This window comes from Zootoca vivipara, chromosome 9, assembly GCF_965207765.1.
Source record: "Zootoca vivipara chromosome 9, rZooViv2.hap1.1, whole genome shotgun sequence".
Lineage (NCBI taxonomy): Eukaryota > Metazoa > Chordata > Lepidosauria > Squamata > Lacertidae > Zootoca > Zootoca vivipara.
In genome coordinates, this window is record NC_142592.1 from 6754897 (window position 1) to 6770658 (window position 15762).

The following is a 15762-nucleotide window of genomic DNA, read 5'->3' on the forward strand; positions in this document are numbered from 1 at the left end:
GGGGTGCATGGAAACATACCAAGATTTAATTAATATCAGTTTAATTGGAAACTTAAGGGGAAATGCAGTGTGCATTTTGACTGCATTGTCCCTTGGAGCTGCATTTGTTTAAGATTGCTAGACTGCTTTATGAACTGCTCTTATGAAGGAGTATTTTTGAATATTGTTTGAGGTGGAGTAATAGGGTATGTTGATAAAGCAGTATATTAAGTGAGTGATCAGATAGTAGAATGGAGCTTTAGGGAAAATAACTTGTAGCAGTATATCCAATGTAAGAGAAATGATGGAATCTGTGTGAACGTCAAATATCCTGCGAAAGTAACACTATCCTATTTTTTAAATCATTTAAGTGTTTGGCAGCACATTGATTGCATGGGGATCGACAGGCAGCATATTCCTGACATATACCTGTGTGAACGTTGTCAACCTAGGTAAGTCACCTGTGGTCAATTAAGAAAAACCCCTATGATGTTTGAAATTCATAGCTCGAATGTTGAAGTCATTGTTGCAGGTCATCTTCATGTTGTTTAAGTAGATGTTTAACATTCCTAAACTGTAATGCTAAATTAATCATTAATAGAAATGGAATAATAGAAATAATAGACTTGGGCTACAACCTGGAAATAATAATTCATTGAATTAGCCGATAATGGTGACTTCCCTGCCTAGCGGAAAAAATAGTGACTGCACTTTCAATGAATGAAGGCTGTTTTTGCTATCTTTAAAAGATACTTATATCACTACATGAAACTTTTATTGAAGATCACAGTAGATTTAATAAAATGAGAAAATCAGTTGTCCAAATGCATATATGAAATAAGGTTTTTGCATGTAGGTCAACTGCTGAATGGGCAAAAATATGGGCCTGATGTTGGGAAAAAGCTGCAATCTTGTACCCACTTACTTGGAAGTAAGACCCATTGACATGAATAAGTAAGACCTGAGCAGTCATGAATAGGATTACACACAGGAGGTGATAGTATTTCAGCAGTGCATACCCAAATGCACAACATACAAGTAGCTTTCTGCTACTACTGTTCTCTGAATTGGAACCATTGGCAATCAACTGCCATTGCTTGGTATCTCATCTGAGACATAGTTTTGATACCTGACTTCTTCCTCTGTCTTGGGATAGCAAAAAGATATGCAATCCATGTGAGAAAGGGATTTGCTTGCTGCTGTCACTTGGAAGGGTGGGTTGAAAACAGCTCCAATAACAGTAATTGGGGGTTAAATGAAGCAGCCATTCTGTAGCACAGTTTTTGTTGAATGGCTGAAAGCACCCTCTTGTTCACTCTCACGACTTATTTAAGTTCCCCCTTTCCACAATAAAGTATTATTTATTTTATTTATATCAGTTCTTCCCTGATTTTATGGGCTAGGAATCCCTTACCTAAATGGTTCAGCACTTTCTCCTCTTAACTATGAAACTAGAATACTGGAAGGGACTGCAATGTTTTAGTTCTGCTTTGTTTTGGTACAACTGTTTCATTCTGGGCTTTATACTAAATTGTAAAATTCCTAGGGCAGGGAACTCCTTGCTAGGGAGTTTAGTTATTGTGAATATTGAAAAGGAATTTTCATACAACAGTGAGTGCAAACAATCATTTTATATCTCTGATTATTCCGTTTAATGTGTAGGAGCTATCTGTCAGAAAGTTTAGCAACAGAGTAATGTGTATCCAGTTTTATTTCTTTTTTCTTTTTTTGTCAACAGGAACTTAGATAAAGAGAGGGCAATATTGCTGCAGCGTAGAAAAAGGGAAAATATGTCAGGTAAGTAACAAAGTTCTTAAACTGAGATACAATTAGTGAGTGATTCTCCCAAAAGCTTTTGATTTACACAATGCTTTTGATTTACAGCCTTATACTGTTCAAGTTACTGGCAGTGGTTATTTTTCTTTTTAATTCTGTAGGAGAGCCAGGGTGGTGTAGTTGTTAGAGTGTCGTACTTGGATCTGGGAAATCAGGGTTCAAATCCCCACTTGGCCATGAACCTTACTGGGTGATCTTGGGCCAGTCTATGCCTCGCAGCCTAACCTACCTCATAGGGTTCCAATCCAAATCTTTATTATGGCCATAGACCAGCATAAGGTGATAGCACCTCCATACATAAATAAAGCATGCTAGATAGGCAATAGGGCAAATGCAGAAGTAGAGGGTACACGTCCTCATACCCTGTTACAGTATACCAGCCATAAGATAAAAACATGTAAACCAGATCTTCCGTTTTAGACCTGCTGTGTGAAACATACCATCCTCTGACGTATATCAATCATAGCAGCACAGTATCTGGCAACTTAATATGTTATATCATGATTTATATCTTGGAACAGATATAAGGTTGTTGTGGGGATTAAATGAGGAGGAGGAGAACCAAGTGTGTCACCTTGAGCTCCTTGGAGGAAAAGGTGGGATATAAATAAATAATCAGATAGGATAATGGGTGCACGTGGCATGCTAGGCAAAATTAGTTTCTCTTGACATTAAGAATCCTTTAACTAAAAAAATGCATATGAAAATTTTTGGAATTAGCCAGACTAACATTTGTGTTATTGCTGCACCTCAAAAATGTTTTTTTCTCCTGCAACAAAAACTCATGTTTTTTCAGGGTTCCAAAAAGTGAGCCAAAACCTTCTTTTGGGTGTCCATGGTTTTTATCTTTCGTATTCTTGAGTTCTTGCCACCGTGTGTCTTGATTTTTTCTGTTAATTGTTGGTAAAATCTGGGCTCGTAGTTATGCGCTTCCACAGACTATTAACCATATTTTGATTACGTTGATTCCCAGAGGTTCAAAGTAGACATAAAGAAGTTGAGACCACATGGTTACAGTTGTTTGGATGGGGGAGAAAAAAATTAATCAGTATTGGATTTTTGAGAGTTCACTTGGTGAGATAAGCCACATGTTAGGTGATCTAGCCTGAAATATGAGAACAAATAAAACGTATACAGTATTTATGTTTGAGACTCAAGCAGCCACTAACACACATGAAAGGAACAGAGCTTGCATGCCTTTCTGTTTGGCTTTTACTGCAACCATTCCCACAGTCTGTGAAGCAACCAGTGTTTAGAAGAAGTTAGTTGCTTGCTTGGTTGCAAAGGCTTCAGCACCAAACGCTGAAGCTGTGGATGTCATTTCGTTGCCTATTCTAGATGGCTCTTTTGGACTGTGAATAAAACAGTGCTTCAGGTGGATACCAGGCCAGAAAGAATACTACCCACTTCAGAAAAGGCTTATTAGCTAACTTAACAGTTTTCACATAATATTAGCATATTTCCAGGAATGGTTTTAGTCTTATTAATCCTTATTTATTATTACTGAAATGCTTCTCAAGGTCAATTTGTGTAACCATTTTTGTATTCAATTTTTTTCGTTCATAAATTTATACTGACAAATTGATGCACACTGAGTATAAAACCATTCTTGCAACCTAATATATATTTCATTATGTTGTACATTGCGGATTAAGCAAATATAAATAAATGAATTTCTTATCCAAGCTATGATTTGATTTAATGCCTTTGGAAATCTTGTAGTACTTTTGGAAAAACATAAGCTCCCCTAAGTTAATTAGATTACTTGAGTAATCTAATGCAAAACTGGTGTGGTGTTCCTGTCCCCAAAAACCTGAACATGTAAATATAAATTTTACTGTCATTTAGTTACCAATGTTATTACCATTTCCATAATATTATTTCCATAAATGTGGTAATTGTATGTAAATACTTTTGGCAATTCAGGGACATGCATTAAGTATTGGAAACGGTTTATAAGATATATTTCCTGGCTTCCTTTTTCTTTTTAAAGATGGGGATACCAGCGCAACAGAAAGTGGCGATGAAGTTCCTGTAGAACTATATACTGCTTTTCAACATACACCAACTACAATTACTCTGACTGCTACACGAGTTACCAAGGTCACAGATAAGAAACGGAAAAAAAGTGGGGAGAAAGAACAAAACATCACAAAATGTAAAAAGGTAAGTTAATTCAATTTTCAATTTCTCATTACGTTTTTGGAGGTTCATTGTGTTTGAACATTTTTCTTTCTATTTGAAATTCAGGAGTCACTGCTCTTGAAGGAGCACATGATCATTCTCCAATGGGTTTTGGAGAATTCATAGGCATCTCAGTGACAGAGGGCTATTTGCAGAGTAGGACTGAAGGATGACGATGATGAATTTATTATTTATACCCCACCCATCTGGCTGGGTTTCCACAGCCACTCTGGGCGGCTTCCAACAAAATATTAAAAATACAATAAAACATCAAACATTAAAAACTTCCCTAAACAGGGCTTCCTTCAGGAGGAAGCAGGGACAGAAGACTATTGAGATAATAAAGTACAGAGAGGCAACACCCATGGCAAAAAGAACACCAGAAAGAAGGTGGAAGTCAAGACCCAGGAAAGAAAGATGGAAGAGAGAGTGGGGCTGGCTCCTAAATTACACCACACACATTTCCATAATTTGGTGGGCATCTCCCTCCCTCCCCCCAGTCTATAATGTTGAAGTAGTCATATAGAGCACAACATTAATGTTTTGTGCTACTGGTTAAAAAGCACATAGATGAAGGAAAACTTCTGGGTTTGTTTCACAAACAACATTTTCTATTCTGCAAGATAAAAGATTTTTTGTGAAATGAACAATGATCTCTGTTTCTCCAGAGAATGAATGAGAATATGTATGTATATATATATATATGTATGTATTAAATACTTATACAAACTGACGTTTTAAATTATATTACAGGCTTTTCGTGAAGGTTCTAGGAAGTCTTCAAGAGTAAAGGTAAAAATTTTGTGCTAAATGATTGCTGCTGTTTGGTTTTGTACATTGAACCATAAATTATCATCCATTTTGTTCATTATTATAGGGGATTCAGAAGAGTCAGGGGGCTGGTTCACAATTCCTGCCTTTCACGTAATGCTCAAAGTGGTGAACCTGAGTCAAGATTAATGAAAACACTAAAACAATAATAAAAACTGTATAAAAGCAAGCAACAAAATAACAACAAATGATCCCAAAGATCTACAACACAGTTACAGCAGCAAAATATACAAAAGACAGCTAAAAAGCACACTAATAAGCTTCAGGCAATTTCTGTATAGACAAAATGCTTTCTTTAAAAGGGAAGGTTTTCACCTTGCAGCAAAGCCCATTCCTTCCCAGGAATGAAATTTGAGTACTGAAGTGCTCAGAACCTGTTTCCGGGGGCCCTGTCTGATTCTTTGGGTCGTTGACCTGTGGGGTGCCTGGTTTGTCCTCCAGAAGACTCCATGTCTTGTCTAGGCATGACAGTATCCTCATCCTAAACAGTAAAGGGCTCTAAAGGTTATTCCAGCACATTCAGTTGGGCCCAGAAACAAATTCGAGGCTATTAACAAAGTAGTTGCATGCTTCTGATACCTAGCACCAGTCAACAATTTGGCCACCACATTCTGGATCAGCTGCAGTTTCTGGACGCTCGGGGACATCATTATTACAGCAGAGCAAATGTGATGCAAGGAAGGCATGTTTCACCATGGCCATACTTGGTTTTCTAGAATGGACACTGCTGATGCACCAGCATAAACTGAGCAGAAGCATTCCTGGTTGCCACTGTCACTTGGACGTCCATGCTCAAAGTGGGACCCAGGAGCACTCCCAGATTGTGAATTTGACTTTTCGAGAAGTGATACCCCATGCAGTAAGCATTAAACTCCTATTCCTAGATTGACATTCTTAACTGATCTGGAGCACCTCTGTCTTGCCTGGATTAAATGTCAGTCTGCTTGCCATAATCCAGTCCTTTACTGACTTTGATTGCAGTTCACGTCCACAACCTAGGACTAGGTGAAAAGGAGAATGAAAGTTAAGCGCTAGCCAAATACTAATGGCATTGCACTCTTATCTCCTAACAACCTCTCCCAGCAGTTTTCTGTCGATGTTAAACTGCCTTGAGTGACAATAGAACACAGAGATAAGTCAGTATACAAGGAATCCAACAGGAATCTATCCCCTGGGAACCACCATAAAATAGTTCAACACAATCCCTTGCTAGCCAGTGCATCCAGAAGGCAACAGAATGCTCACCATGGTGCAGGTGGCAAGTGAAACTAAGGCCGTCAGCTTTGTTTTCAGTTTAGCAATGTCCATATTTGTTTAAGACACCTTAAGACCTGGGTGTCTAGTGTCAAATTAGCCACTAAGCGTTATAAGCTGACTTGCTGTTCCTTAACTGAGTAACATGGGGATTTAAATTTCTTCATACGGGTGCATACCGAACTCAACATTCAGGAGTTAACATAGTCTGTTCTATCCATCTTAACTCTACCCTGCACTTGTCATCCAAGGCCCCACTCCCCGAGAGGTTCGGATGGTGGCAACAAGAGAAAAGGCCTTTTCTGTGCTGGCTCTCCGACTGTGGAATGCTCTCCCCAGAGAGGCTTACTTGGTGCCATCGTTACATGTCTTTAAGTGCCAGACAAAAACAATCCTCTTTATCCACACCTTTAGCAATTAAACAATCAATGGCCTGTTAAAGCTGTTGGTGGGGGGCTGTTACTATGATTTTTTACACGTTGGATCAATTTACAAATTGATTAGCTAATTATTTGGCTGCAGAGTTTTAGTTTCTTGCCAGACATCTTGTCTAATTTTATATATCTTAACTGTGATTTAGGGCTCAGCTCCGGAGATTGATCCTTCTGAAAGTTCCAACTTTGGATGGGAAACTAAAATCAAGGCATGGATGGATCGTTATGAAGAAGCAAACAACAACCAGTACAGCGAAGGTGTTCAAAGAGAGGCACAAAGAATAGCTTTGAGATTAGGAAACGGAGATGACAAAAAAGAAGTGATCACCAGCAACTCAGTTTTCAAACCTCCAGTAGAGGTAAATGAAAATATGTTCAACGCAACACCAGTCTTCTATAATTATAACATAGCACGTTTTGCATTTCTCTAAGCAGAAACAGAGTTCAATATATTGATACCACATCTCCTGTATTTTTAGTACAGGAAAACCTCCTTGTTTATTGATTTTACATTCTGAAGTACTCAACAGTTAATGAGGACTAGGTTACCCGTTATGACCATCAATTTTCAACATTTTGAATTTAACTGTCAGGTCACCACCGCAGATGTATATTTTGCATCTTTCCTGTTAAAATTTATTTTTTAAACAATGTTAGCAATTCATGATAATCTAAATTTCTCAAGTCTACCCACGGAATAGCTGCAACGCCATCTAAAACCCATCCCTTCCTTTGCCAGCTACCCCACAAAAGCTTCTCCAGAGGGTAATGGGACCTTGCTGAATAGGCTGGACTGTGGTTAGTAGAAAGGGGGGTCCCCAAAAAGCAGGTGGTGGTATCTCCAAAGTGCCCACTGTATAGAGCACTAAGATACACATTTACAGTTAAGGATGACATTCAATATGTGAAAGTTGCCCTGTGCATAAGATGGCTCTGGAATGAGCTTCTTTGTGCCAGGAGGGAGTCCAGACAGTATTTGATTCAGTGCCAGCTTTTAGGGCTGCTGTTAAATACATGGACTTCACTTAACATTATTAACAATTTAAATGTAAATGGGAGAAAATAGACTCTTTTGGTTGCTGTTACCTAGTGGGTATTTTGCTATGCATTTTTGTATTTTTATGTCTTGGGAAGCAGTTGCCTCAACTTCAAATTTTTACTCTCTTCCCCTCCACTGTTAACCTCAGTGGAACTTTACACCTGTATTCTGATGCAGTACAGTTACTGTCACTTCAACCAAAATTTTAAGTAAGTAATGAAGGCAAAAGCATATTTCTTCCAATATATTTCTTCTTTTATGTATCCAATTTGCCAGTTACAGAATGGAACAAATTATGTTTATGAAAAGAGAAAAACTTCCACTACTTAACTTTTGATGAAAAAATCTTATTACTATTATGGAAAGGTAGTTAAGGTTATTTAGTCAAATATACTAACTAATAAGTAGGGATATATGCCTTGATGTCCTGGGCATTCCACTTCTTTATTCAGAAAAAACGGGTTTAATGGTGTGTACAGGAAAATAATAAAACAATGTCCATAGATCTGACTCGATTTGAACAGCTTCCATTTCCTCTTTGATACAATGTGTACTCTTGGTAATGCAATTAGCCAAATCATCTTGTGTGGTCTTGGAAGATCCAGTTTGACTCTTAGTAAAAATAAAACGTCGAAACTGTTTTCCCTATTCTTAATATTTTGTACACATCTTTTAAAAACAAAAAGGAACACATCTAGGTATTATAGAAAAATGTTCAAGTACAAATGCTAATTTCTTAAAGTAAAATACCCCTTTGATATATCATTACAACTTCCATTCAGAGAGAATATTAATAATGCTACAAATTGGTGCTTTACTGAACTTTTAGCCCGAGGAAGCAATTTCTAAATCCTCTGTTGTTCAGATTATCAGTACACATCTGACCATTAAATCCTTATAAAGAAAAGTGCATCATCTAATTTAACTACAATATTAGCAAGGACAACTATTTCCAATATAAACAAAAAGTAAAATGTGAAGTACTGTGATCTGTTAGGTACTGTAAATATCCCAATGTTTCCCATTTTTCCAGCACCCCATTATTTACACATACTGGCAAATAAGGAGGCACCCCATTATTTACACATACTGGCAAATAAGGAGGCACTTTGTACTCTGTATGTACCCTTTAAAAGTGCATTATTTGATCAATGGCAAACATGGAGATAGTCACATCGCCTAATAATGTATAGTTGTTCCATTCATTGTGTGTTTGTGGTTTATCAATGGCAGCCGCTTAAGAACTGACTAGAAAGTTCCTGTCCCTAGCACAGGCTGTTGCCTTTTGTAGCACCTAGATGATAGGTTAATCCACCTTGAAAATGTCATGTGGTATGTTCCCCAAACCCTGAGCAAATAATTTGTCAATATGTTGCAAGAAAGAGTAGACTACAAATTGGCACCATCAGCCGCCTGTCATGCAGTCTATGGAAGGAATCTGCAAGCTGTTTGATAAATTAATGTTGTTAGAGAGAGGCTAAACATAAAGGAAAAGTTACATTCTCAGATCTTGTAATAAGAAGCATCTTTGCTTCTTTCCCTCTAGCATCAGCATGGCGCACGTGACGTACTCCTTGGAGGAATGTCCCTGCTTGCAGAGACCTTCGCCTAGATATAGGCCAATTCTCTTTTGCTCAGAAGTGACACAATTACAAGAGGTGTGAGTTCCTTAGTTGTTGTGTCAAGAGTACAGTAAGATTTTGCTTAGAAAGGCGTATTCCCACCTGAGGCTATTGAAATGCACCAGAAGTTTCCTTTTCCTAGAAATCAGCATGTTGACATTTTCATCAAAATGCCTCTTACTTGGCATCTGTCCTTCTGCTCTTGCTAGCAGATTAGAGAAGAGACTGCATATTTCATGTGTTGTCATTACTTCCGCACACCAGTTTATGGCCTTTTTAACCAGAGGGTTTGAAACATCTTTTGAGGAAGGGGTTCCCTAATATACTTTGAAAGACTTGTATTGGTTTTCATTTTTTAAATACTGTGGTGGTGGTGTTTTTCCCAAAATGTAAAATGTCTACATAAATACAATACTGAATCTTATGGTAGGAATAAAGTCAATTAGCTTTTAAAAAGAAAGAATATCATTGAAATTACCAAGTTGCTCCTTAAAGTTGTATGTTATAATCTGGTTTTTTAATAGCACTAATGCAATCAGCTTAATTAGATTTCTTACATTTTTCTTTTCTTCTTCTAGAGCTATATTCAAAAAAATAAGAAAATCCTAAAAGCTGCCAAAGACTTGCCTCCAGATGCACTTATTATTGAATATCGAGGAAAGTTCATGCTGAGAGAACAATTTGAAGCTAATGGATATTTCTTTAAGAGGTACTTTTCTTTCAAATCTAGCTTTAATTACCTATGATCCTGCAGTTAATTTTTTGTTTTTCTCTCAGCTTCTGGCAAAACTTGCATTTTTATTGCCATGAGAATGCAACCGCGCCTTCTGATCTTTCATTACTTCACATCTCAGTCCACTTGCCTTTGAAAATTCAGCAGCTAACATTGTTCACTTGGCCTACCTTGGAAGTAAGCTCCATTGAACTCAGTGGGGCTTTCTTCTGAGTTGGCTGACATAGGATTGCAGGGTTAGTCCATCCCTTTGACAGTGTTGCCCCAGTGTTGTGACAGGCTCTTCACAGCACAGCACAGTTTTGCCTCACTCAGTCTTTTCCATGTTTCTCACTTCAGCTCTTTGTCATTAGACTTCAGCTGGCTGCCATCTTCTGAGCCTTCCTCTTTCAGTTTGCTTGATTCATTCTTCTTTTTGCCTGGTACCCTTACATAATTCCCTTGTCTTTTTGCCATATATCTCTTCTCTTTCAAGATGATAATGACTATTCAGAAGAAAGTGAGTAATTGCCTAGTTCAGTGGTTCCCAACAGGTGGTCCGCGAGCTATGCCAGAGGGGTCCGCGAGCTATGCCAGAGGGGTCCGCAAGATGCTATTAGAATAAAAAAATATATTAAATATATTTCGTATGATAACAGATTTTTTGTTTTGGCCGCTTCCTGCATGAGCAGAGTCTAGCGCAAAACTAGAATTAGATAGAGGCAGTAGTTCTGCTGTATGCCGTTAGGTGGCGCTTGCTTTACAAACACTACTGTTTTGCAAAGAGGCAGCGTGCGCATTCTAAACGCTCACCTCCCCAAGATGCTTTGCGCGCGTCGGCTTCATTTGTGCGCTACTGCGCAGGTACCCTGTCTTCTCCATTCCCCTCCCTCCTCCCTGGCGCGCGCTGCCTCTTTGCAAAACAGTAGTGTTTGTAAACAAAGCGTTGTTTTTCGCGGAAGCTACAGTTCGCGTAGTTAAAAATGGACCGTTGGTTAAAAAGTGGTTCGTTAAAACGACAAAGGCCTACAGATGTAGAGGAAGAACTGTAAAAAACGTATAAATATAAAATATAAAAAGACTCTTAATTTGGCTCTCACTTTTTAATTTTAGGATTAGGAATTAATGGGGGTCCTTGTCACAATAGCGGCTCGATGAGGGGGTCCTCGAGAAAATTTTGTTGGGAACCCCTGGCCTAGTTAATGTTGCACTGAACAAGATAGGAAGGAAAGGTTTCTTCAGAGAAGAAGACTTGGCATAGGAGACCCTCACTGCCCCCTAGTGTGCCATGTTGCATGAGCTGGCAGTGTTCCTCACAGGGATTAACACAGTTCCCTTGTGGGTCTCATACACTTAGAAAAGCCCTTGATGGGGAAGCACATATGTCTTTGTATTTGCCAACAGTCTTGACATGTGACATTGATTTTTGTCCGTTTAAACAGGTGCATCTTACTGTATCTAGCATTCAAGCACGTAGGAATACACAAAGCTTTCTTCATGCTTCCTCCTTTACAATGCCACACACATTTAGGATGCTCTGTAATGGTGATTTTCTTTCCCTGCCTAAGATTTACCTGGGGTTTAAGCAGTCTGTATCAAACAATGTCATAGTGGAAATCTAATGTTTGAAAGCCTAACAGCTAAAATTGGGGACGTAAAAGGTAAACAGCTCCCAAACTGCCTCCTTTAAAATCTCTGACTCTATCTACTTTTGCCTCTGTCGTTACCATATTGGCCTACCATATTGGCCTACAATATGCTACAAATAAAGATGCGGGACGGCATGGTGCTGTGGTCTAAACCACCGAGCCTCTTGGGCTTGCCAATCAGAAGGTTGGCGGTTTGAAACCCTGCGATGGAGTGAGCTCTCATTGCTCTGTCCCAGCTCCTGCCAACCTAGCAGTTCGAAAGTATGCCAGTGCAAGTAGATAAATAGGTACTGCTGCAGCAGGAAGGTAAACGGTGTTTCAGTGTGCTCTGGCTTCCATCACAGTGTTCCGTTGCACCAGAAGCAGCTTAGTCATGCTGGCCACATGACCCGGAAAGCTGTCTGTCGACAAACATCAGCTCCTTCGGCCTGAAAGTGAGATGAGCACCACACCCCATAGTCACCTTTGACTGGGCTTAACCGCCCGGGGTCCTTTATCTTACCTTTACCTTTTACAAATAAAGAGCACAAGCCAGAAAGATACCTAGCATCATAAGTACCTGCAGGAAAAGGAAACCATTCAGTAAAAACAATTCCAGATGAGGTATTCAGATATTCACAGGAAATCTGCAAAGAAAAAGATAGATCCCACCAAGGGTTAACAGCCAGTCTGACCTAAGAGAAAAAAGAATAATCCTAAATATGGCAATTTGAGTTATTGTGAAAGCAAGCTTGTGCCATTAATATTCTCTAATAGACCTTGCCAAGGAAATGAATTGTCCCCATCAAATACCCTCTCTCTACTTCTGGGTGTCTGATTATATCTTGGATGATGACCAGGAAATTTCTGAAAGTGTGGGATTCTTGTTGCACTCAGTACAGCATGGCTAAATAGGGTCACTATTTTAAGAACATTTAATTAAAAGATCAAGCCAGCTTTAAGATCAAGGCAACATCATGCCAATTTTAATTATGGGAAATCCTTGTAGTTGCATAGTGAATCTAAAACGCAATAATCTTTGTTTTTCTACCAGCTGGAAATGAAGCTTGTTTACTCAGAAGGAAGTCCTTCTTTGTTCAGTGGGACTTGCTTCAAATCTGCATAGGATTGCAGTCAAAGAGGGAGAAAGTATCAGCTAACATCTTGAAACACAGGAGAAATTCAGCATTGTGCTATTACAAACATTCCATCAGCAGAAGCATTTCTGCTTTCCCAATGGGAAAGTCTCTCTTTTCCTCCTTATATATGCTGTTCTGGGGCTTCCCACAAACCTCAACCCAATTTTAGGGGTGCAGCAGGGATGAGAGTGGGGGAAGTCCTTTTACGGGCATTCGCTATTGTTAACAGTTAGCTGAATCCAGCCCATAGAAACTATATCCCTATTTTTTCAGAATTTTCCAAATGTTTGAAAAACTAATTTTATATGTGTTTAATGCAACTGGTGATATGCCTTTGCTGTTTTTTTTTTTACTCCTTTAGGCCATACCCGTTTGTTCTATTCTATTCTAAATTCCACGGGCTAGAAATGTGTGTAGATGCAAGAACCTTTGGGAATGAAGCTCGATTTATCAGACGTTCTTGTACGCCTAATGCTGAGGTAGGCTTGCAAGTTTTAAAATATTTCATAGTAAATCTTTTGCTGAGGGAGGCAGAATACAATTTGACTGTGTATACATGTTTTCTGGTAATAGCAGCTCAATAAATTTTAAAAAATTTCAGTGAATATATTCAACATCAAATTCCAGAACATTATTGTTGCTAGTTTAAAATGAAGACAAGGACAGTTTTTTCATCTCTTAAGCATTCATTATCTTTGGACCTAGATCACTTATGTAGTAGTTCATTAAAACAAGTAGAGCTTTGGCATGTAGTACAGGGAAAGTAATGGGATGCGGGTGGTGCTGTGGTATAATCCACAGAGCCTAGGGCTTGCCGATTAGAAGGTCGGTGGTTTGAATCCCCGCAACGGGGTGAGCTCCCATTGCTCGGTCCCTGCTCTTGCCAACCTAGCAATTCGAAAGCACGTCAAGTGCAAGTAGATAAATAGGTACCGCTCCGGCAGGAAGGTAAACGGCGTTTCCATGTGCTGCTCTGGTTTCGCCAGTAGCGGCTTAGTCCTGCTGGCCACATGACCCGGAAAAACTGCGGACAAACGTTGGCTCCCCCGGCTAGTAAAACGAGATGAGCGCCACAACCCCAGAGTCATTCGCGACTGGGCTTAACTGTCAGGGGTCCTTTACAGAGAAAGCAATCGCTTTGCATCTGAAAAGTTGGGGTGCATCATTGACTGATACGGGAGTGAGAATTGTAACTGAATCTGTGGTTTATGGTTCCATTAAAAACGGAACTGAACCTTTGAGATGGGAAGAGGGTAAAGCCAAAACATCTAGTTTCATAAATCAGAATGTCAGATTTCTGGAAATCTTTCACCCTAGTCAACTCTCAAAAATAAATGAGAAGTTTAGAAATTGCAAAATGATAAAAAGAAGGAAAATGAAACAAGTTTAAGCTTGCTTTCCTTGGGCTGGGCTGCTGTCACTTCAGAGTATGCCTTTGTAATCGTAAAGTGTTATAAATATTTTCAAAGGTGCTATTTTCAGGATTCTCCAGTAAGTCTAAAAGTGGAATACATATTACTTAGTTGAAGTCCTCATCCATTATGCCTCCACTTAATTGTATATTGTAAGGATGTGGAAACATAAGGTCTGTTTTTAATTTTTTTAACTTAAAGGACCTGACCCGGACAGATTTTGCATATGTGGGACAAAATATGCTCTTTTGATCTATGCACTAGGATATAGAAAGCAACCACTTTAAAGTGATACATGATTTTTGCAACATCCCACTATATCCAGAAAACTGTGTTCCTAGATTCATGTGCAAAGTCTAAAGAAATTTATTGGAATACTGTAAATTTGTCTGTAAATGATAGAATGGGCTATATATATCTTTATAACTTACATAAGTTGATAGTAATGATTACTATTTCAGTTGAGTTTTTCTGAACAGAGGCCTTTACCAAAGAAACAATAAGAAACAATAACTGATTAAAGTACTTCGATGGAACAAGTCAACAAATTTTGTTTCCAAATATATTAAAAACTGTTTAAATATGCTATTTTTCTGTGTTTAGGTTAGACATGCAATTGAAGAAGGAACCATTCATCTTTATATCTACTCCATCCAAAACATTCCAAAGGGAACAGAAATAACTATTGCATTCGATTTTGATTATGGAAACTGGTAAGTCAGTTTGGGCAACAAATATTAGGGCTGAGTTGTCAGATATGAAATTGGCTTGTTATTGTTAATCAAGTGGTCTCCATTCATTTAGATTTTTAAAGATTACAATAATAGGATGCCATTAAAATGCAGTGGTCTTAAACCCCAGAGTTTAACAGAGAATCTGACGGTTCGTGTCACATTAGAATTGCAGGATCAGACATATACATGTAACTAGCACATGTACTAGTTATGAATGCTGCTGGTAAGATTATCTTTCCACCGAACATTGCGGAGTTAAATTCAGAGTAAGCCTACAGATGATCAGGCTGCATAGAAAGCAGTACGGTGCAAATACTTTTTGCAAAGTTTATCCATATTATTTTTGTTTTTTGTTTTTAGCAAATACAAAGTGGACTGTGCTTGTTTGAAAGAAAATCCTGAATGCCCAGTACTTAAGCGAGGCTCTGAACCTACAGAAAACATAAATACTGGATATGATACTAGAAGAAAAAAGGGCAGAAAGGAGAGGGATGCTTCCAAAGAGAAGGAGACTCAAAACCAGAACATCACCTTGGATTGTGAAGGAGCAGCCACCAAAACCAAGTTTCCAGACAACAGACAGAGAAAGCTTTCTCCCCTAAGGCTATCAATCTCAAATAATCAGGTATTGCAGCATATTTAAAATTAAACACATGACTCTGAAGTTTCCCATTTCCTTCAGGGTGGTGGTTGGGGCAACTCCCAAGAGCACAGATTTTGTGGGCTGAGAAACCATATGCAAATATAAAACTCCCAAACCTTCAAGGAACTGCTGGCTTGGAGCATGGGGGTGGGGTTATTTTAATTGGATGGCTTTGTAGAAGATACCTATGGTATCTCATCTTGAATTTTTAAAAATTAACTTGTTGAACTGCATCAGAATCTTTGCCTTGGATACTTTTGCAGATCACAAATGTAAGAACATCATGCTGTGCCTTGGGATCCCAGGATCATTTTC

The 15762-nt window shown here is 38.6% G+C and overlaps 1 protein-coding gene across 45 annotated transcripts in view; it reads left to right on the forward strand.

The window, feature by feature from the left end:
- The window catches only part of KMT2E (lysine methyltransferase 2E (inactive)), a 61765-nt gene that overhangs the window by 23582 nt on the left and 22421 nt on the right, over positions 1–15762 (forward strand). For 19 of the 45 annotated variants that reach the window (XM_088652160.1, XM_088652158.1, XM_088652175.1 and 16 more), the window contains 9 exons: positions 351–431; positions 1718–1776; positions 3809–3981; positions 4753–4791; positions 6665–6877; positions 9758–9888; positions 13020–13137; positions 14674–14783; positions 15165–15429. In XM_088652160.1, coding sequence (XP_088508286.1) covers positions 351–431; positions 1718–1776; positions 3809–3981; positions 4753–4791; positions 6665–6877; positions 9758–9888; positions 13020–13137; positions 14674–14783; positions 15165–15429 — 1189 coding nt within the window. Of the gene's footprint in view, positions 1–350; positions 432–1717; positions 1777–2336; positions 2412–3808; positions 3982–4752; positions 4792–6664; positions 6878–7705; positions 7767–9103; positions 9216–9757; positions 9889–13019; positions 13138–14673; positions 14784–15164; positions 15430–15762 lie in introns of all 45 variants that reach the window. The other 26 variants (XM_088652147.1, XM_088652152.1, XM_088652148.1 and 23 more) reach the window with 5 other exon arrangements.